General features: G+C 37.6%; 1 protein-coding gene across 8 annotated transcripts in view; it reads right to left on the bottom strand.

The window, feature by feature from the left end:
* The window catches only part of KIF3A (kinesin family member 3A), an 84,763-nt gene that overhangs the window by 28,887 nt on the left and 31,052 nt on the right, over positions 1–24,824 (bottom strand). For all 8 annotated transcript variants that reach the window (XM_043466022.1, XM_043466029.1, XM_043466028.1 and 5 more), the window contains exon 5: positions 17,380–17,485. In XM_043466022.1, the coding sequence (XP_043321957.1) occupies positions 17,380–17,485 (106 nt within the window). The remainder of the gene's footprint in view (positions 1–17,379; positions 17,486–24,824) is intronic.

The raw sequence follows: 24,824 nt of genomic DNA on the forward strand, positions 1-24,824 counted from the left end.
ATGTATATATACATATATATTAATTCATATTAATATGTACATATATTATGTATTAATATGTGTACATGTGTATGTTAATATATATACATGTATTACTTTATATACCACATAAATATATATATATTAGTATATACACATATATATTAATTTACAAACACACACACATCACATCTTTTTTATCCATTTTATCTGTCAATGGATATTTAAGTTGTTTCCAAGTCCTGGATATTGTGAATATTAATGCCATGAATACTAGGTTGCATGTAACTTTTTTTTCTTAAGTTGTTCAATATACAGTTTTTTAATTGAAAGATAATTGCTTTACAGAATTTTGTTTTCTGTCAACCTCAACATGAATCAGCCACAGGTATATATATATATATATATATATATATATCCCCTCCTTTTTGAAACTTCTTCCCCATCTCACCCCTCTAGATTGATACAGAGCCCCTGTCTGAGTTTCCTGAGACATACAGCAAATTTCCATTGGCTATATTTTACATATGGTAGCTAAGTTTCCATCTTACTCTTCCCATATATCTCACCCTCTCTTCCCCTCTCCCCATCTCCATAAGTCTATTCTCTGTTTCTCCACTGCTGCCCTGTAAATAAATTCTTCAGTACCCTTTTTTCTAGATTCCTTACATGTGCATTAGAATATGATATTTATCTTTCTCTTTCTGACTCACTTCACTCTGTGTAATAGGTTCTAGGCTCATCCACCTCATCAGAACTGACTCAAATGCATTCCTTTTTATGGCTGAGTAATATTCCATTGTGTATATGTACCACATCTTCTTTATCCATTCATCTGCTGCTGGACATCTAGGTTGCTTCCATGTTCTAGCTATTGTAAATAGTGCTGCAATGAACAAGGGGATACATGTGTCTTTTTCAACCCTGGTTTCCTCAGGGTATATGCCTAGGAGTGGGATTGCTGGGTCATATTGTGGTTTTATTCCCAGTTTTTTAAGGAATCTCCATACCATCTTCCATAGTGGCTGTATCAATTTACATTCCCACCAACAGTGTAAGAGCATTTCCTTTTCTGCACACCCTCTCCAGCATTTATTGTCTGTCAATTTTTTTATGATGACCATTCTGACTGGTGAGAGGTGATATCTCATTGTGGTTTTGATCTGCATTTCTCTAATAATGAGCAGTGTTGAGCATCTTTTCATGTGTTTGTTAGCCATCTGTATGTCCTCTTTGGAGAAATGGCTCTTTAGGTCTTTTTTCCCACTTTTTTGACTGGGTTGTTTGAGTTTCTAGCATTGAGTTGTATGAGCTGCTTGCATATTTTGGAAATTAATCCTTTGTTAGTAGTTTCATGTGCTATTATTTTCTCCCATTCTGAGGGTTGTCTTTTCACCTTGCTTATACTTTCCTCTGCTGTGCAAAAGCTTTTAAGTTTAATCAGGCCCCACTTGTTTACTTTTGTTTTTATTTCCCTTACTCTAGGAAGTGGGTCACAGAGGATCTTGCTTTATGTCATTGAGTGTTCTGCCTATATTTTCCTCTAAGAGTTTTATAGTTTCTGGTCTTACATTTAGGTCTTTAATCCATTTTGAGTTTACCTTTGTGTATGGTGTTAAGAAGTGTTCTAATTTCATTCTTTGACACACAGCTGTCCAGTTTTCCCAGCACCATTTATCAGAGGCTGTCTTTGTCCGATTGTATATTCTTGCCTCTTTTGTCAAAAATAAGGTACCAATAGGTGCATGGGTTTATTTTGGGGCTTTCTATGTTGTTCCACTGGTCAATATTTCTGTTTTTGTGTCAATACGATACTGTCTTGATGACCGTAGCTTTGTAGTATAATCTGAAGTCAGAAGGTTGATTCCTCCAGCTCCACTCTTCTTTCTCAAGACTGGAGCTTGAGGTCTTTTGTGTTTCCATATGAATTGTGAAATATTTTGTTCTAGTTTTGTGAAAAATGCCATGGTAATTTGATAGGGATTGCATTGAGTCTATAGACTGCATTTGGCAGTATAGCCATTTTCACAATATTGATTCTTCCTACTCATGAACATGGAATATCTCTCCATCTGTTTATGTTGTCTTTGATTTTTTCATCAGTGTCTTATAATTTTCTATGTACAGTTCTTTTGTCTCCTTAGGTAAGTTTATTCCTACATATTTAATTCTTTTTGTTGTAATGGTGAATGGGATTGATTCCTTAACTTCTCTTCTGATTTTTCATTGGTAGTATATAGAAACGTTTAAGTGATTTCTGTGTATTGATGTTGTAACTTGCAACTTTGCTAAATTCACTAATCAGATCTAGTAATTTTCTGATACCATCTTTAGGGTCTTCTATGTACAGTATCATGTCATCTGCACACAGTGAGAGCTTTACTTCTTTTCCAATCTGGATTCTTTTTTTTTTTTTTTTTCTTCTCTGATTGCTGTAGCTAGGACTTCCAGAACTATGTTGAATAATAGTGGTGAAAGTGGACACCTTTGTCTTGTTCCTGATCTTTGGGGGAATGCTTTCAGTTTTTCACCATTGAGAATAATGTTTGCTGTAGGCTTCTCATATACATCCCTTTACTACATTGAGGTAGGTTTCTTCTATGACCATTTTTTGAAAAGATTTCATCATAAATGGGTGGTGAATTTTGTCAAAGGCTTTTTTTGCATCTATTGAGATTAACATATGGTTTTTATCTTTCAATTTGTTAATATGGTATATAATCACATTGGTTGATTTGCATATAATGAAGAATCCTTGGATTCCTGGAATAAACCCAGCTTGATCATGCTGTATGAGCTTTCTGATGTGTTGCTGAATTGTTTGCTAAAATTTTGTTGAGGATTTTTGCATCTATGTTCATCAGAGATATTGGCCTATAGCTTTCTTTTTTGGTGTTGTCTTTGTCTGGTTTCTGTATCAGGGTGATGATGGCCTTGTAGAATGAGTTTGGAAGTGTTCCTTCCTCTGCAATTTCTTCAAAGAGTTTTAGAAGGATAGGCATTAGCTCTTCTCTAAATGTTAGATAGAATTCTCCTGTGAAGCCGTCTGGTCCTGGGCTTTTGTTTCCTGGGAGATTTTTTTTTTTATCACAGCTTCAATTTCAGTGCTTGTAATTGGGTTGTCCATAATTTCTATTTCTTCCTGGTTCAATCCTGAAAGATTGAACTTTTCAAAGAACCTGTCCGTTTCTTCCAGGTTATCCATTTTATTGCCATATGGTTGTTCATAACAGTCTCATATAATCCTTTGTATTTCTGCATTGTCTGTTGTAACCTCTCCTTTTTCATTTCTAATTTTGTTGATTTGATTCTTCTTTTGTTCTTGATGAGTCTGGCTAAAGGTTTGTCTATTTTGTTTACCTTCTCAAAGAACCAGTTTTTAGTTTTATTAATCTTTACTATTGTATCTTTCATTTCTTTTTCATTTATTTCTGCTCAGATCTTTATGACTTCTTTCCTTCTACTAATTTGGGGGGGGGGGGTGTTCTTTCTCCAGTTGCTTCAGGTGTAAAGTTAGGTTGTCTAGTCTATGTTTTTCTTGTTTCTTGAGGTAGGATTGTATTGTTATAAACTTCTCTCTTAGGACTGCTTTTGCTGCATCCCACAGGTTTTGAGTTGTCGTGTTTTCATTGTCATTTGTTTCTAGAAAATTTTTTATTTCCCTTTTGATTTCTTCAGTAACTTGTTGGTTATTTAGAAATGTGTTATTTAATCTCCATGTGTTTGTGTTTCTTACAGTTTTTCTCTTGTAATTGATATCTAGTCTCATAGCATTGTGGTTGGAGAAGATGTTTGATACTATTTCAATTTTCTTAAATTTACTGAGGTTTGATTTGTGACCCAAGATGTGGACTATCCTGGAGAATATTCCACGTGCACTTGAGAAGGTATATTCTTCTGCATTTGGATGGAATGTCCTGAAGATATCTATGAGATCCATTTCATCTAATGCATCATTTAAGACTTGTATTTCCTTATTAATTGTGTTTTGATGATCTGTCCATTGGTGTGAGCAGGGTGTTCAAGTCTCGTACTATTATCGTGTTACAGTCAACTTCTGTTTTTAGTTTTGTTAACGTGTCTTATGTCTTACGGATTGAATAATGCTCCTATGTTGGGTGCATAGATATTTACAATTGCTGTGTCTTCCTCTTGGATTGATTCCTTTATCATTACATAGTGTCCTTCCTTATCTCCTGTAATCTTTTTAATTTTAAGGTGTATTTTGTCTGATAAAAGGACTGCTATTCCAGCTTCCTTTTGCTTCCCATTTGCATGGAATATATTTTACCATCCTCTCACTTTCAGTCTATATGTGTCTTTAGGTCTGAAGTGAGTTTCTTGTAGACAGCATATATATGGGTCTTGTTTTTTTTATCCATTCAGCCAGTCTGTGTCTTTTGGTTGGAGCACTTAATCCATTTAAAGTAATTATTGATATATATGTCCCTATTGCCATTTTCTTAATTGTTCAGGATTGATTTTGTAGCTCTTTTTTCTTCTCTTGTATTTCTTGACTATATAAGTCCATTTAACATTTGTTGTAAAGCTGGTTCGGTGGTATTGAATTCTCTTAACTTTTGCTTGTCTGAAAAGCTTCTCATTTCTCCATCAATTTTGAATGAGATCCTTGCTGGGTACAGTAATCTTGGTTGTAGATTTTTTCCTTTCAGTACTTTAAATATATCCTGCCATTCCCTTCTGGCCTATAGTTTCTGCTGAAAGATCAGCTGTTAAGTGTATGAGGTTTGCCTTGTATGTCACATGTTGCTTCCCCCTTGCTGCTTATAATATTCTTTGTGTTTAGGCTTTGTTAGTTTGATTGGTAAGTGTCTTGGGGTGTTTCTCCTTGGGTTTATCCTGTATGGGACTCTTTGTGCCTCTTGTACTTGATTGGCTATTTCCTTTTCCATGTTGGGGAAATTTTCAGCTATAATCTCTTCAAAAATTTTTTCATATTCTTTCTTTTGCTCTTCTTCTTCTGCGACCCCTAAAATTCAAAGGTTGGTGCATTTGATATTGTCCCAGAGGTCTCTGAGGCTATCTGCAGTTCTTTTCGTTCTTTTTACTTTATTCTGCTCTTCAGAAGTTATTTCCACCATTTTATCTTCCAGCTCACTGATTTGCTCTTCTGTTTCAGATATTCTGCTATTGATTCTAGAAGTAGCAGTAGATTGTGCTACTTCTAGAGTATTTTTAATTTCAGTAATTGTGTTGTTTGTCTCTGCATGTTTATCCTTTAATTCTTCTAGGTCTTTGTTAATAATTCTAGGTCTTTGTAACTGCATTTTCTCCATTTTCTTTCAAGGTTTTTGATCATCTTTACTATCATTATTCTTAATTCTTTTTCAGGTAGTTTGCCTGTTTCCTCTTCATTTATTTGGACTTTTGTGTTTCTAGTTTGTTCCTTCATTTGTGTAGTATTTCTCTGCCTTTTCATTATTTTTTTTTTTTAACTTATTGTGTTTGAGGTCTCCTTTTCCCAGGCTTCAAGGTTGAATTCTTTCTTTCTTCTGGTTTCTGCCCTCCTAAGGTTGGTCCAGTGGTTTGTGTAAGTTTTGTATAGGGTGAAATTTGTTCTGAGTTTTTGTTTGTTTGTTTGTTTTTCCTCTGGTGGCAAGGCTGAGTGAGGTGGTAATCCTGTCTGCTGCTGAGTGGGTTTGTATTTTTGTTTGGTTTGTTGTTTAGATGAGGCTTCCTGCACAGGGTGCTACTGGTGGTTGGGTGATGCCGGGTCTTGTATTCCAGTGGTTTCCTTTGTGTGAGTTCTCACTATTTGATACCCCCAAGGGTTAGTTCTCTGGTAGTCTAGGGTCTTGGAGTCACTGCTCCCACTCCAAAGGCTCAGGGCTTGATTTCTGGTCAGGAACAAAGATTCTACAAGTGGTTTGTTATGGCATTAAGTGAGATTAAAACAAATATCCAAAAATGAGAAACCAAAGATGAGCCCCGGACAAATGGCAGTTACAAAATCAGGCAAATAATAATTAAAATAATGGAATATATACATATACACCCATAAGCAAAATCAAGAGAGTCCAACAAAAATCAAGTACAATAGACTGACCCAGCAAACAAAGGAAATCAAAAATTATATTTACCAGTTAAAAACACACTAACTAAAGCACAAACTGGAAAACAAAACTAAGGCAAGGTGGCAAGTGGGGAATAAAGCGATGAAAAGAAAACTAACAAAAATGTTGAGAGGAAAGGGAAAAAAGAAAGAATAGATATGCAAAGTTAAATAGAGGCAGATGAAGAAGATTTATATACTTTAAAGATTAACTGCAAGGGGAAAAGAACAGGAGGAAAGACAAACAAAGGAATAAACATAGAAAAAATATAATAGGTTTTTAAAAATTAAAATTATAAAAAAGAGAAAAAAAAAAAAACAGAAGAAACAAAAAAGGAAAACTCCACAGAACTGCAAAAGCCCAATACAAATGGAGAAGTAAAACAATAAAAAGTGACTGAATGTACACATCTACATATATACTCATAAGCAAAATCAAAACAGTACAACCAAAATACGGTACAACAGATTGACCCATGGAACAAAGGGAACCAAAAATTATGTCTACCAGAACAAAACTAACTAAAGCACAAACTGAAAAACAAAACTAAGGCAAGATGCCAATTGGGGTATAAAGCAATGAAAATAAAACAAACATGTTGAGAGGAAAGGAAAGAAAGAAAAGAAAGAATAGATTTGCAAAGTTAAATAGAAGTAGACAAAGAAGATTTATATATATTAAAGATTAGCAAGGGGGAAAGAACAGTGGGAAAAGCAAACATGGGAATGCAGAAAAATAATAATAGATTTTAAAAGTTAAAATTAATAAAGAGAAAAGGGAAGAAAAAGGAAAACTCCCCAGAACTGCAAAAGCCCAATGTAGAGGCAGAGGTTTACAACAATGAAAAAATGTGACTGAGAAAAAAAAGAAAAGAAAAAAGCTCAAAAGCTTAATTAGACTTCCTAGTGCCAATAAAATCAACAACTACAATGGGGCGGGGAGAAAAAAAGAAGGAAAAAAATCCAAAAGAATCTACAGAACAAGTCAAAACATAAGAAAATAATAAATGTGTTTCTTGAGTCTCTGCTGTCAGAGTCCTTTCCCTCGCTGGGAGTCACAGTCCACCCCACCTCCCTAGGATGCCCTCCAACACTGTGCTGATCTCCGGACCTGCTGTGGGGGCAGCTCAGGCCTAATCTGGTTCTACTCCTCTCTGTGTTCTTGCCTCCAATGTCCACAGCTATCAGAACTAGTGCGTTTTCTTTTGTGGGAGCTCTCAATGACCCTTTATATATTCCACAGACACAGAGCTGCCTAGTTGATCACGTGGATTTAATCTGCAGCTTGTACAGCTGGTGGGAGGGTTTTGGGTCTTCTTCCTTAGTTACACTGCCCCTGGGTTTCAACTGTGGTTTTATTTCCACCTCTGCATGTGGGTCGTTCACTGGGGTTTGCTCCTGAGACTGCTCTGGATGACTTGGGTCAGCACCAGTGAAGACCAGTGTGGAGGTGGTGCAGCTGCTTAGGTCGCAGGGGTTCTGGCAGCACCAGGTACTCAGGGGAGTTGGCAGCTAGGGCAGCAGGAAATATAGTGCTCTAGAAGGGTATGACAATATCCTTTGGCCAATATGCCAGTATCGGCCAATACGCTCCAGTTTTCTTGCCTGGAGAAGCCCCTTCCCTGATAGAGAAGCCTCGTAGGCCACCGTCTACAGGGTCGCAAAGAGTCAGACACTACAGAAGTGACCCTGTGCACATAGGCACAAGACTTCTTTTGCCTGTGGCAGCTGTGCCCCAGTGAGAGTTGAGCATGAAGGTGGCACAGCTGCTTGGCTTGCAGAGACCCTTGCGGCGCCAAGTGTGCAGGGACACGGACTGCCTCTGCCGCAGGAGTTATGGCCCTATCAGAGTCTTTTTTCGAGCCTCTTGTAGCTGGCGGTCAGAAGGCCTCTATGGCCGGTCTCTGTTCGCACAATCAGGCGCTGAGAGGCTTCCTTGCCTGGGGTCTCTGTTGTTCAGCACATCAGGCACATAGAGAGGCCCTCCTGGCTGGGGCCCTACTCTGTAGTTCAGTGCATCAGGCGTTTGAGGGGCCGGCCTCTCTATTGTTCAGCTGCACATGCTGGCATGTCGGGGGAGAGAGGCTATGGTGATGGCTCCATCCCCTACGCGTGACTCAGCAGTACGGCCTTGCTTCCATAGCTGCCCCACTTTCCTCCACAGGCATTTCCCACCATAATCTCCTCCCTCACATCCCCTCCGTCTCTCCACAGTCAACAGCAGCCCTCACCAGGGGGATTGCTCCACAATCCCTAAACTCCAGCCCCCAGCCACTGTGCCGTCTGGGGTATGTATGGCTGCAGCAAGGACTGATTCTCATTCCACTTAGGCTGCCACAAATCAGCTGTTTCACTCTCAGCCTTACATGTTTCTCCTCTGACTCAGAAAACTGCCCCGATGTGGGGACCTGACCCCTGCTTCAGCTCCCCCACCTGCCAAAGGCAGGTCCAGTCCTACTAACACTCCTGTTTTTTCCCCTAGTTCCTTCATCCTACTGAGTTTTGCGTGAGTCAATACATTCTTTTCTGCCAGTCAGGTACTCCTGTCCACTCTCAGCTGCTGTTCTGCACACACTTCTGTGTCAGAAGGTATATTCCTGATGTATCTGTGGAGAGAGATGTGCTCCACATATACCTACTCCTCCACCATCTTGTTCTCCGCATGTATCTTTTCAAATTATACTTTCGTCTGGATATATTCCCAGGAGTGGAGCTGCTCAACTATACGGCCAACTCTAGTTTTCTGAGGAACCTCCATACTATTTTCCGCAGTGGCTGCACCAAATTTACATTGTCACCAATAGTGTAGGATTCCCTTCCCCCCGCCACTCCACCCTAAATATTTAATTCTTGAACTCAATTTATTTATTAAGATTGTTTTCCTTCCTGCTGTTAGGTCTTCAAATCTCTTTACCTTCCTTTCATTTTATTTCTCCCATTAGAATTTTTTCATTTTCCTTGGACAAATCTCACATATCAAGTTAAATTAATTTTTAAGTAGTTAATGGAAGGTTTTGGTCACTATTATGAATAAATTATGTTCAAGTTTTTAATTAAATAAGCAATACATGTACATATTCCTAATACAAAAAATTTAAAAATACACACATACATAAAGCAAAGAGCAAAGGGCTTACAGCCCTTTCTTTCAATGTTATTTCCCTTTCACTAAATGTAACCACTATTAAATGTCTTCATTCTGTACTTCACATACACACATGTGAACACACACAGACAATACCTAAACACATAAAGTTTAATAATTTGGCTTTCTTAACACATATATAAATAGGATAATGCAGTACATACTTTGCTAGTTAGCTTTCTTTTTCACTTAACATCTGTAAAGTCTTTTGAGTCTCTACATGTAGATTTAACTCAGTGTTGTTTTTTATAGCTTCATTATAGTCCATAGTATTTTTGCACCATAATTTACATAACCAATATTCTACTGATGATTAGATTGCATCAAACTTCTTGCCCTTACAAATAATGCTGCAATAAGGTATTTTTTGTTCACATCAAAAAATATCTTTCTAGAATATATTCAATATATCTAGAAATAGAAACAGTGGGTCAAAGGATTGCATTCTTAAAATTTCAACAGATACACTTATATTACCCTTCAAAAAGGCTGTATATTTCCATCACCACTGACCATTTCTTCAGAGTATCACCAACCTGGATATCCTTTCATCCAAACTGATGAATAAAATATCTCCCATTGTTGTTTTAATATACATTTCCTGATTACTTGTGAAGTTGAACATCCTTTCATATACTTACTGCTGAGGATAGTTCTTCTGTGAACAACATATTCACATATATCTTTTGCTCATTTTCCTGTAAAAATTTTGGTCTTCTATTTTTCTATTATTTGGCTTATAAGAAGGCAATTGATTTTTTAAAAATTTTTGCTTCATTTCCTTGAGTTTGCTAGATTTTAGTCTAGTCACAAATTTAAAAAAAAAAAAAAAAAGTTTACCTGAGACTGGTTCAAGATGGTAGAGTAGAAGGACGTGCACTCATCTTTTCCTGCGAGAGCACCAAAATTGCAACTAGCTGTTGAACAAACAACAACAGGAAGACACTGGAACCCACCAAAAAAAAGATACCCTCACATCCAAAGACAGAGGAGACACCTCAACGAGATGGTGGGAGGGGTGCAATCACGATAAAAATCAAACCTTAAACCCACTGGGTGGGCAAACCACAAACTGGAGAACAATAATACCTATGCCCCACATCAGGCTTTCCAGCCTGGGGACCTAACAAAGGGACTGGGAATCCCCAGGGAATCTGTCCTTGAAGGCCATCAGGATTTAATTACAGGACTCCCACAGGACTGTGGGGAAACAGAGGCTCCACTCTTGGAGGGCACAAATAAAACCTTGTGTGTACCAGGACCCAGGGGAAAGAAACAGTGAGCCCACAGGAGACTGAGCCAGATCTACCTGTGAGTGTGTGAGGGTCTCCTTCAGAGGTGTTGGTTGGTGGTGGCCCACCACAGGGACAAGGGCACTGACAACTGCAGTCTTGGGAGATGCATCTCAGCCTAAGTCCTCTTGGGGGCGGCCAAGAGCCCTATCACAGAACCTACAGACTCTAGGACTGGGTTGCCTCAAGCCAAACAACAGGGAGGGAGTGCAGCCCCCTCACCAGCAGACAACTGGATTAAAGTTTTACTGAGTATGGCCCTGCCAACCAGAGCAAGACCCAGTGTTCCCCAAAGCCAATCTCTACCATCCAGAAGCTTGCACAAGTCCCTTATCCTCATCCACCAGAAGGCAGACAGAAAAAGCAGTAACTAAATCCTGAATTAATACCATAATCACAGAAAGCTAACCAGAATGAAAAGAAATAGGGTTATGTCCCAGATGAAGGAACAAAATAAATCCCCAGAAAAACAACTAAATGAAGTAGAGATAGATAACCACCTAGAAAAAGAAATCAGAATAATGACAGTGACAACAGTCCAGGATCTCAGAAAAAGAATGGAGAAGATGCAAGAAATGTTTACCAAAGACCTAGAAGAACTAAAGAACAAGCAAACAGAGATGAACAATACACTACAAAGAATCAACAGCAGAGTAACTAAGGCAGAAGAATGGACAAATGATTCAGAAGACAAAATGGTGGAAATCACTGCTGCAAAACAGAAAATAGAAAAAAGAATGAAAATAAAAGAAGGCAGCCTAAGACACCCCTGGAACAACATTAAATGCACCAATTTTCGCATGGTAGGGATGCTAGAAGAAGAGAGAGAGAAAGGACCCGAGAAAATATCTGAAGAGATAACAACTGTAAACTTCCCTAACGTGGGAAAGGAAATAGTCAACCAGGTCCAGGATACACAGGGAGTGCCAGAACAAACCCAAGGAGGAACACACCAAGGCATATAGTAATCAAACAGACAAAGACTAAAGACAAAACCAATAAGGGAAAAAAGGCAACATTCAAAGGAAATCCCATAATGTTATCAGCTAATTTCTCAACAGAAACTCTACAAGCCAGAAAAGAATGGCACGATATATTCCAAGTAATAAAAGAGAAGAACCTTCAACGAAGAATACTCTACCCAGCAAGACTCTCATTCAGATTTGATGGAGAAATCAAAAGCTTACCAGACAAGCAAAGCCTAAGAGAATTCAGCACCGTGAGACCAGCTGCGCAGCAAACACTAAGGGAACTTCTCTCGGCAGGAACACAAGAGAAGGAAAAGATCTACAAAAATAAACCTAAAACAATTAACAAAATGTAACAGGATCATACATATCGATAATTATCTTAAATGTAAATGGATTAAATGCACCAACATAGACTGGCTGGCTTGGTGGATAGAAAAACAACATCCATATATATGTTGTCTATAAGAGACCACCTCAGACCTACAGATACTTACAGATTGAAAGTAAGAGGATGGGAGAAAGTATTTCATGCAAACATCAATCATAAGAAATCTGGAGCAGCAATACTCATATCAGAGAAAATAAACTTTAAAACAAAGATGGTTATAAGAGACAAAGGACACTACATAATGATCCAGGGTTTAATCCAAGAAGATATAACAATTATAAATATATATGGACCCAACACAGGAGCACTTCAGTATGTAAGGCAAATACTAACAAACATAAAGGAAGAAATAGACAGTAACATAATAACAGTGGGGTACTTTAACACTCCACTTCTATCAATGGACAGACAGAAAATCTGTCCAGACAGATTTTCATCCAGAAAATCATCCAGACAGATTTTCATCCTGAAAATCATCCAGACAGAAAATCACTAAGGAAACACAGGCCTTAAATGACACTATAGACGAGTTGGATTTAACTGATATCTATAGAATATTCCATCCAAAAGCAGCAGACTATGCATTCTTCTCAAGGGCACGCAGAACATTCTCCAGGACTGACCACATGCTGGGCCACAACGAGCTTCAGCAAATTTAAGAAAATCAAAATTGTATCAAGCATCTTTTCTGATCACAATGCTGTAAGATTAGAAATAAACAAGAAAAAAACTCTAAGAAACACAAACATGTGTTTAGCTAAATAACATTCTACTAAACCACCACTGGATCACTGAAAAAAGCAAAGAAGGAAAAAAAATACTTAGAGACAAATGAAAATGAAAGCACAATGGTCCAAAAAATAATGGGATGCAGCAAAAGCAGTTCTAAGAGGGAAGTTAACAGCAATACAATCCTATCTCAAGAAACAAGAAAAATCTCAAATAAACAACCAAACTTCACACGTAAAACAACTAGAGAAAGAAGAATGAACAAAACCTGTAAGTTAGTAGAAGGAAGGAAATCATAAAGATCAGAGAAGAAATAGAGACAAAGAGAAAGTCATAAAGATCAATGAAACTAAAAGCTGATACTTTGAAAAGATAAACAAAATCGATAAACCTTTAGCCAGACTCATCAAGAAAAAAAGGGAGAGGACTCAAATCAGTAAAATTAGAAATGGAAAAGTAGAAGTTATAACCGACTCCACAGAAATACCAAGGATTTTAACAGACTACTATGAACAACTGTATGCCAATAAAATGGACAACCTGGAAGAAACGGACAAATTCTTAGAAAGGTACAGGCTACCCAGACTGAACCAGGAAGAAACAAGAAAGTATGAACAGATCAATCCCAAGCACTGAAACTGTGATTAAAGATCTCCCAATAAACAAAAGTCCAGGACCTGATGGCTTCACAGACAAATTTTATCAAACATTTAAAGAAGACTTAATACCTATCCTTCTGAAACTGTTTCAAAAAGTTGCATAGGAAGGAAAACTTCCAAACTCATTTTATGAGGCCACCATCACCCTGATATCAAAACCAGACAAAAATACCACAAAAAAAGAAAATCACAGGCCAACACCACTGATGAACATAGATGTAAAAATCCTCAACAAAATACTAGCAATTTATATCCAACAATACATCAAAAAGATCATACACCATGATCAAGTGGGATTCATCACAGGGATGCAAGCATTTTTCAACATCCACAAATTCATCACTGTAATATACCACCTCAACAAACTGAAGAATAAAAACCACATGACCATCTCAATAGATGAAGAAAAAGCTTTTGACAAAATTCAGCACATTTTTATGATAAAAACTCTCCAGAAAGTGAGCACAGAGGGTATATACCTCAATATAAAAAAAGACCATATATGACAAGCCTACAGCTAGCATCATACTCAATGGTGAAAAGCTGAAAGCATTCCCTCTAAGATCAGAAACAAAACAAGGATGTCCACTCTCACCACTTTTATTCAACAAAGTTTTGAAAGTCCTAGCTACAGCAATCAGAGAAGAAAAAGAAATAAAGGGAATCCAAATTGGAAAAGAATAAATTAAACCATCACTGTTTGCAGAAACTACTAGAACTCATCCATGAATGTGGTAAAGTTGCAGGTTACAAAATTAATATACAGAAACCTGTTGCATTTCTATACACTAACAACAAAAGATCAGAAAGAGAAATTCAAGAAGCAATTCCATTTACCACTGTATCAAAAAGAATAAAATACCCAGGAATAAACCTAAGGAATATAAAACCTAAGGAGACAAAAGATAGGTACTCTGAAAACTGTAAGATGCCAATGAAAGAAATCAAAGAAGATATAAACAGATGGAAAAATAAACCATTTTCATGGACTGGAAGAATCAATGTTGTCAAAATGACTATACTACCTAAGGCAATCTACAGATTCAATGCAATCCCTATCAAATTACCAACGACATTTTTCACAGAACTAGAACAACAACAAAAAGAAGTCTCAGAATTTGTATGGAGATACAAAAGACCCCAAATAACCAAAGCAACCTTGAAAAAGAAAAACGGAGCTGGGGGAATCAGGCTCCCTGACTTCAGACTATACTACAAAGCCACAATAATCAAAACAGTATGGTACTGGCACAAAAACAGAAATATAGATCAATGGAACAAGACAGAAAACCCAGAAATAAGCCCATGAACCTATGACCAATTAATCTATGACAAAGGAGGCAAGACCACACAATGTTGGAAGTCGGTCTCTTCAACAAACGGTGCTGAGAAAACTGCCACATGTCAAGACTAGCCACATGTCAAAAAATGAAATTACATCATTCCTTAACTCCATACACAAAAATAACTCAAAATGGATTAAAGACCTCAGTGCTAGAAGGGACACTATAAAATAAACTCCTAGAAGAAAACATAGGCAGAACACTCTCAGACATAAATCACAGCAACATCTTTTTTTATCCATCTTCTAGAATAATGGAAATTAAAGCAAAAATAAACAAATGGGATCTACTTAAACTCAAAAGCTTTTGCACAGCAAAGGAAACAATAAACAAAATGAAAAGACAACCCACAGATTGGGAGAAAATATTTGCAAATGATGTGACCAATAAGGGATTAGCCTCTAAAATTTACAAACAGCTTATGATGCTTAATAGCATCAAAACAAAGAACCCACTCAAAAAATGGGCAGAAGACCTGAATAGGAATTTCTCCAAAGAGGACATACAGATGGCCAACAGGCACATGAAAAGATGTTCAGTGTCGCTAGTTACTAAAGAAATACAAGTCAAAACTACAATGAGATATCACTTCACACCAGTCAGAATGGTTATCATCAAAAAATTCGCCAACAACAAATGCTAAAGAGGGTGTGGAGGGAAGGGAACCCTCCTGCACTGTTGGTGGGAATGTAAATTGGTGCAGCCACTATGGAGAACAGTATGACGGTTCCTTAAAAGACTAAAAATAGTTACTATGTGATCCTGCAATCCCACTCCTGGGTATATACCCAGAGAAAAACATGATCCAAAAGGATACATGCACTGCAATGTTCATTGCAGCACTGTATGCAATAGCCAAGACATGGAAGCAACCTAAACATCCATCAACAGAGAAATGGATAAAGAGGTGGTACATACATACAATGGAATATTATTCAGCCATTAAAAAGAATGAAATAATGATATTTGGGTAGACCTTGAGAGTGTCATACTGAGTGGAGTAAGTCAGAGGAGAAATATCATATGACATCCCTTATATGCGGAATCTAAAAAGAAATTATACAAATGAACTTACTTAAGAAACAGACTCAAGAGTCTTAGAAAATGAACTTATGGTTGGGGGGAGGTGGGGGGGGGGGACTTAGGGACTTTGGGAAGGTAATGTACATACTGCTATATTTAAAATGGATAACCAACAAAGACCTATTGTACAGCACATGGGACTCTGCTCAATGTTCTGTGTCAGCCTAGATGGGAGGAAGGTTTGAGGAAGAATGGATACATGTGTATCTACGGCTGAGTACCTTTGCTGTTCACTTGAAACTACCACAACATTGTTAACTGGCTATACCCCAATACAAAATACAAAGTTTCATGTTAAAAAAAAAAAGTTTACTTTCTATGTTCTTATCTTTCACCTCAAACTTCTAATTGCTGTTAGCAACATCATTAGTACTGAGCCCAGGAGGGGCTGGAGAGAGGGATCAGCAATATTGCAAAAGTTTTTTATTCTTTATAAAAAACTTGAAACTTACTAAAAAGAACGCCGCTTTGTTTGCTTTCTTAGCAATAAAAGGAAGGCACTATAGAGCCAGGGTATTTTTTTAAGCTGAATATATATTTTTAATTTTTAAATTGGAGGATACTTGCTTTACAACGCTGTGTTGGTTTCTGCCTTACAACAACATGAATCAGCCATGACTATATATATACACACACATGTACACATATATATATATGAATTGAAGTGTAAGGTGCAAGTCACTCAGTCATGTCCGACTCTTTCCAACCCCATGGACTATACTATTCCTGGGTTGGTAGTCTTCCCAACCCAGGAATCAAACCCAGGTCTCCCGCACTGCAGGCAGATTCTTTACCAGCTGAGCCACAAGGGAAGCCCATATATATGTATCATCTCCCTCTTGAGCCTCCCTCCCAACCTCCCCCCGCCAATTCCACTCCTCTTGGTTGTCACAGAGCACCAGGCTGGGCTCTCTGTGTTATAGAGCAGCTTCCCACTAGCTATCTATTTTACACATCGTAGTATACATACGTCAATGCTACCTTCACAGTACGTCCCACCTTCTCCTTCCCCTGTTGTGGCCTGCAAGTCTGTTGTTCTCTACATCCATGTCTCTACTGGTGCCCTGCAAATAGGTTCATCAGTACCATTTTTCTAGATGCTATATATGTGTGTAAATATACAATATTTTTCTCTTTCTGACTTACTTCACTCTGTATAACAGGCTCTAGGTTCATCCACCTCAGTTCAACTGACTCACATTCATTCCTTTTTGTGGCTGAGTGGTTACTGCTGACTAACAGTGTAGATTCACATACTGACTCTGACACTTATTAAGTAGTATATGACCTTAGATAATTTACTTTAAATGTCAGTTTTCTCAGCTATAACATAGGAATTTAATACCTTAATAAAGTCCACTCTGAGGATTAAAAGAGATCATTCTTACAAAGCATTTGCACAAGCACTTGCCACATGGTAAGTACTCAGTAAATGTTACCAATATTATTACAGCTAACAAAAGACAGTGATATGAGAGTCTCAGATAACAGCATCATCAATAAGCAACAAAATTCTGGACAGCATAGAAAGCAATCTGTGATATCTTTCATTCATATGCTTTATATCAAAGCATATATGCTTTCATAATCAAAGAGAAATGGTTTACAAGAAACCTAAAAATCCAATCTTTATGGTACAAAGTGCCATACCAACTTGGCTTCTAAACCAGGCTACTCGACACGTAACTGTTTAATCACAATTAAGCACTACACTTACGATTCTTGTGGCCCAGTGTCATAATTCTATCCATATCATCAGCATTATTGACCACATAAGCGGATAAATCCTTGATATAAACTCCCACATCAGGTCTTTCTTTAACCTAAAAAAAAAAGAAATACAGATTTTACACATACATCCATAATTTTTCCACAGTTATTTACCGAATATCTACTACATGTTGGATACTGCTAGATACTGAGGATAGGGTGATGAACAAGGCAGAGTTTCTACACGGCGGAAGTAAAAATCTGCAGGGAGAACATACAAATAAATAATTACACATAAAAATTATTTTAACTGTGATAATGCCATGAAAAAAAAAAAATACAAGAAACTACAGGAGAATACATTATGGAGAGACTCAAGCTAGTGAAGCAGGAACCGGACAAGTTTCCCCAAGATGATGTTTAAGCTAAGACCTGAAGAAATAGAAGGTTCAATCTGTGTTAGAATAGGATGAAAGAGTATGTACAAAAAGCCTGAAATGAGAAAAAACTAGGTAATTTAAAAAACAAAAACCAACTAAACAAACAAAAGCCAAATAAAGAGCAGGCAGCTCAGGGGAAACAGGTGGGATATCTGGCTAAAGAGGTAAGCAGAAATAAGACTAAGCATAGTTATTGGACAAATTTGATTTTATTGAACTATAGTTGATTTACAATGTTGGGCTAGCTTCTGGTATACAGCAAGGTGACTCAGATTACATACATATACACACATACACACACATTTTTTTTCATATTCTTTTCCATTATGGTTATTACAGGATATTGAATATAGTTCCCTGTACCACACGGTAGGACCTTGCTGCTTTTTATTCTGTATATAATAGCTTGCACCTGCTAATCCCAAACCCCTGATCCATCCCCCCTGCACTCCCCCCACCCTGGCAGCCACAAGTCCGTTTCCTATACCTGTGAGTCTGTTTCTGTTTCACAAGTAAGTTAATTTTGAGTTATATTTTAGATTCCACAAAAAACCAACACTGTGGTATTTGTCTGACTTGCTTCACTTAAAGTATGATAGTCTCAAGGTTCATCCATGCTGCTGCAAATGGCATTGTTTCATTCCTTTTCATGACTGAGTCGTATTCCATTGCACACATATACCACATTTTCTTTATCCATTCATCTGTCGATGAACATTTAGGCTGCTTCCATGTGTTGGCTACTATAAATAGTGCTGCTGTTCATATTCTGACTTGGACCCTCTACCCAAATCCTTCTCTGCTTCACCAAGAAATTAGTGTCCACTTAAAAAATATGCATAACCTAAAGTTACGAACTGTGTTTTTATTCAGTGGACATACTGAAGATTTAAGCCCAAGAGACAGCCTCTCAGATGGCTCTGAGGGACTGTTCATAAGAGGTAAGGGAGCATGTATATTTTCAAATTAGAGTTCTGACTGGATATATACACAGGAATGGAATTGCTGGGTCACTTGGCAACTCTATTTTTTAGTTTTCTGAGGAATCGCCACACTGTTTTTTCATAGTGGCTGCACCAATTTACATGCCCACCAACAGTGCAGGAGGGCTCCCTTTTCTGCACACCATCGCCAGCATTTACAAACTTTTTAATGATGGCCATTCTGACTGCTGTGAGGTGATACCTCACCGTAGTTTTGATTTGCACTTTTCTAATTATTGGTCTTTATCTTAACAGCAATTTGAAATCACTAGAATATTTCACACAGGTGAGTGAAATAACCAGATCTATGGTATCCATGTAAAAATATTATCTTTCGGTGAGTAACTTTATGAGAACTTTGACCCAACTTGAAGGTTGTATTTAGGATATGTGTATCTAAAATACACACAGTATTTTAATACTAATTGAAAAATATACAGAGAAATATAAAACTCATTTTGCATGGACTAGAAGTCACCTCCAAAAATCAACAGAATAACGTGAAACTGAGGTAGAGGTCTGTGGCTGCCAGTGGGACAAGCCGTTTCCACAGGTAGTGAGACCTCACAGACAAAGATGACAAAAGTTTAAAAAGCAATATCAGAGACAAAGTCACAGCAGCAAATACTCTGAATTCTAGGTGTTGATTTTAAATCTAATTAGAGTTTGGAGTCTTTTTTATAAGACATATTTATGCATTACAAATACTGCCTTTTCTCTGTCATGGGATATATGTTAACTCCTAATTTTAGTAGCAGTAAATAAATGTGTTGATCTCCATAAAGCAGTGGGTTTCAGACTGTGCTCTGACAAGCACTAGATGGCCTACTGGTGGCAATGAGGGGGCCACAGTTCAAGTTTGGGGTTTTTTAGTCCCAGACAAATTATAAAAAGAACTTTACTTTCATTTATTTTATAGATTGGGCTTCCACATAAGGTCTGGTTTGATTCAAGTGTTAAAATGCTTTAAATCTTTATGTGAATATTACTGGTCTATACCAATGCTCAGAAAATCCATGTTAAAAGATAATGTGTATATTTCTAATGTGGAAAAGTGGTACCTCTGGAAAAAAATCATGCACTTGGATGTCATGAAAATGTCTGATTTCAATGAAAGTTTTTAATCATGTACTTTCACTTTCTATGCTTATCTTACTGCAGATGGGAAACATTCTTCAAACTGGCATCAGTCTGCAAAGTCTAAGGTCATTTCCAATCACAAGTTATTAATTCTATATTCAATTATTAAGCATAAATTATATATGAAACATGAAAAAATTGAATATGATTCTGCAATAAAGCAGGACCCTGACACAAGATGGTGTAGCAGAAGCATGTGAGCTCATACCATGTCAAGAAAACACCAAAGTCACAACTAACTGGTGAACCACCACCTCAACAACAAAAACAAACACTGAAACTTACCAAAACAGATATCCTATATTCAAAGACAAAGGAGAAGCCACAAGACATAGAAGGGGTGCAATCACAATACAATCAAATCCCATATGTGCCAGGTGGGCAACATACAAACTGGGGAATAATCACATCACAGAGGTCCTGCCACAAGAGTGAAAGCTCTAAGCCCCATATCAGGCTCCCCATCCTGGGGTCTGGCATCGAGAGGCGCCTGTGGAGCACAGAACTAGGGGAAAGAGAAACTCTACTCTTGGAGGGCACACACAAGGTCTCATGGAGAAGAGTATCTAGGGGAAAAGCAGCGACCTTATAGAAGCCTGGGCCAGACCCACCTGCTGGTCTTGGAGAGTCTCCTAGGGAGTCGGGGTTAGCTATGGATTACTGTGTGGAGAAGACACTAGCAGCAAGAGTTCTGGGAAGTACTCATTGATGTGAGCCCTCCTGGAGACCATCATTTTCTCACAAGACCCAACCCCAACCAACAGCCAATAGGTTCCTGTGCTGGGACACCTCAGGCCAAATGACCAACAGGGCAGTAACACAGCCTCACCCATCAGCAGACAGGCTGCCTGTTAAACACACCCTTTGACACAGCACTGTCCACCAGAGGTGCATGGTCCAGCTCTACCCTCCAGTGGGCAAGAAACACTCCCTCCCACCAGGAAGTCTGCCCCAGCCTCTTAGATCAGCCTCATCCACCAGTGAGCAGATAGCAGAAGCAGTCAACTATAACCCTGCAGCTGGTGGAATGGAAACAGCAATCACATAAAGGCAGACAAAATGAGATGGCAGGAGAGTGTGTCCCAGACAAAGAAACAAGATAAAACTATAAAAAAACAACTAAGTGAAATGGAGACAGGCACTCTGAGAAAATTCAGAGTAATGAGAGTAAAGATGATCCAACATCTCAAAAAATAATAGAGGCACAGACCAAAAAGATACAGGAAATTTTTAAAAAGAGCTAGAAGATCTAAAAAACAGAGATGAACAACACAACAACTGAAAAGAAAAACACAATAGAAGGAATCAGTAGCAGAGTAAATGAGGTAGAAAAACAGGTAAATAAGTTGGAAAACAGAATATTGGAAATCACTGCTGTGGAACAGAAAACAGAAAAAAAAGAAAAATGATAACAGTATCAGACACCTCTGGGACAACATTAAACACATTGCCATTTGCATCAGGGGTCCTAAGAGGACCTGAAAAAATATTTGAAGAGATAACAGCTGAAAATTCCCCTAACATGGGAAAGGAAACAGTCACCCAAGGCAGAAGTACAGAAAGCCCCATGCAGGGTAAACTGAAGAAGGAACATGCCAAAACAAAATAGTAATCAAACTGACAAATAATAAAAACAAAGAGAAAATATTAAAAGAAACAAGCAACAAATAATATACAAGGGAATCTCCATAACATTATCAGCTGATTTTTCATCAGAGACTCTGAAGGCCAGAGGGAGTGGCAAAATATATTTAAAGAGATGAAAGGGAAGAACCTACAACCAAAAATACTCTACCCAGCAAGACTCTCATTCAGATTTGATGGAGAAATCAAAAGCTTACTAGACAAGCAAAACCTAAGAGAATTCAGCACTGGGAGACCAGCTGTGCAACAAATGCTGAAGGAAAATCCCTAGGTGGAAAAGGACACAAATAGAAAAAAGAAATTTACAAATGGAAGCACTCACCAGTAAAGGCAAACATAGAGTAAAGGTAGGAAATACTCACACACAAATATGACATCATAATCGTAAAGAGAGGAGAGCACAAAAGCAGGGTAGTGGAAAGGACCAGCAGCGTAAATCGATCTCATTTACATATAAACTACTGCATCAAAACCTCATGGTAACAGCAAATCAAAAATCTACAATAGATACACACACAAAAATCGAAAAGGATTCCAAACACAACACTAAAATTAATCATCAAATCACAAAAAAAGAGAATAAAAAAAGGGGAGCAAAAAGACCTACAAAAACAAATCCAACACAGTGAACACACATACCAGTAATTACCTTAAATGTTAATGGATTAAATGCTCCAACCAAAACACATAGACTGGCTGAATGTATACAAAAACAAGACCTATATATATGCTGTCTACAACAGATCCATTTGAGCTCTAGGGACTCATACAGACTAAAAGTGATGAGGTGAAAAAAGATATTCCATGCAAGTGGAAATCAAAAGAAAGCTGGAGTAGCAATACTCATATCATGCAAAACAGAATTTAAAGACTGTTTAACAAACAAAGAAGGACACTAACATGATTAAGGGATTGATCCAAGAAGAAAATATAACAATTGTAAACATACATGCACCCAACACAGAAGTACCTCAATATATAAGGCAAATGCTAAGATCAGGAGAAACTGACAGTAACACAGTAATTGTAGAAGACTTAACACCCCACTTTCAACAATGGACAGATCATCCAGGCAGAAAATCAATAAGGAAAAATAGGTCTTAAATGACATTGGAACAGACAGACAACTGATTTTTATAGAGCATTCATCCAAAAGCAGCAGAATATACATTCTTCTCAAGTGTACATGGAACATTTTCTAGGAATGATCACATACTGGGTCACAAAGCAAGCCTCAGTAAATTTAACAAAACTGAAATCATATTAAGCATTTTTCTGACCAAAATGCTATGAGATGAGAAATCAATACAAGAGAAAAAAAAAAAACTGTAAAAAACACAAATACTTGGAGACTAAACAACATGCTACTACTAAACAACCAATGGATCACTGAAGAAACCAAAGAGGAAATAAAAAAATACCTAGAGACAAATGAACACGAAAGCAAGAATATTCAAAAGCTATGGCATGAAATGAAAGCAGTTCTAATACAAAGTTTACAGCAATACAATCTTACCTCAGGAAACAAGAAAAATCTCAAATAAACAACCTAACCTTGCACCTAAAGCAATTAGAGAAAGAAGAAAAAACAAAACCCAAAGTCAGTAGAAGGAAAGAAATCATAAAGATCAGAGCAGAAGTAAATGAAATGGAGACAAGGATAACAATAGAATAGATCAATAAAACTAAAAGCTGTTTCTTTGAGAAGGTAAACAAAATTGATAAACCTTTACCTGGACTCATCAAGAAAAAGAGAGCTCAAATCAGTAAAATTAGAAGTGAAAGGATTAATTACAATGGACACCACAGAAATAAAAGGGATCATAAGAGACTACACTACAAGCAACTATATGCCAATAAAATGGGACAACCTGGAAGAAGTGGACAAACTCTTAGAAAGGTACGACCTTCCAAAACTGAACCAGAAAGAAATAGAAAACAGGAACAGACCAAACCTATGTACCTATGGTCACGTAATCTATGACAAAAGAGGCAGAAATATACAAAGGGGAAAAGACAGTCTCTTCAATAAGTGATGTTGGGAAAACAGGACAACTACATTAAATAAAGAAAACTAGAACACTCCCTATCACTATACACAAAAATATAAACCCCAAATGGATTAAAGACCTAAATGTTAAGGCTAAATATTTTAAAACTCTTAGAGGAAAACATAGGCAGAACACTCTGACATAAATCAGACAGATCTTTTCAAATCCACCTCCCAGAGTAATGAAAATGAAAACAAAAACAAACAAATGGAACCTAATTAAATTTAAAAGCTTTTGCATAGCAAAGGAAACCATAAATGAAAAAATAAGACTATCCACAAAAAGGGAGAAGATATTTACAAAGTATGCCACTAATAAGGCATTAACCTCCAAAATATACAAACAGCTCATGCAGCTCAATAACAAAAAAATTAACAATCTAATAAAAAATGGGCAGAAGGCCTAAATAGATATTTTTCCAAAGAAGACACACAGATGGCCAAGAGGTACATGAAAAGATAACCAACATTAAAGAAATGCAAATCAAAACTACAATGAGATATCACCTCACATCCTCAGAATGGCCATCATCAAAAAGTCCACAAATAACAAATGCTGGAGAGGGCATGCAGAAAAGGCAACCCCCTGCTACACTGTTAGCGGGAAAATAAATTGGTACAGCCACCATGGAGAACAGTATGGAGATTCCTTAAAGAACTAATACAGAACTACTATATGGGACTTCTTGGTGGTCCAGTGGTTGAGAATCCACCTCCCAGAGGGGACACAGGTTTGCTCCCTGGTCGGGAAGAATCCATACACTGTGGGGCAACTAGGCCTGAGTGCCACAACTAATGAAATCCATGTACCCTATAGCCCATGCTCCACAACAAGAGAAAACATTGCAATGAGAAGCCTGCCCACTGCAACTACAGAGTAACCCCTGCTCACTGCAACTAGAGAAAGCCTGCACACAGCCATAAAGACCCAGCACAGCCAAGGAAGTAAACAGAAAAAAAAAAAAACAAAAACCTACCATATGATCCAGCAGTCCCACTCCTGGGCATAAACTCAAGAGAAAAACTTAACTTGAAAAGACACATGCACTCCATTGTTCACTGCAGCACTTTTACAATAGCCAAGATATGGAAGCAACCTGAATGTCCATCAACAGAGGAATGGAGTAAAAAAGATGTGGTACACTTGTACTATGGAAAATTATTCAGCCGTTAAAAAAAAATGAAACGCCATTTG

This window comes from Cervus canadensis, chromosome 4 (genome assembly GCF_019320065.1).
Source record: "Cervus canadensis isolate Bull #8, Minnesota chromosome 4, ASM1932006v1, whole genome shotgun sequence".
Taxonomy (NCBI): Eukaryota; Metazoa; Chordata; class Mammalia; order Artiodactyla; family Cervidae; genus Cervus; species Cervus canadensis.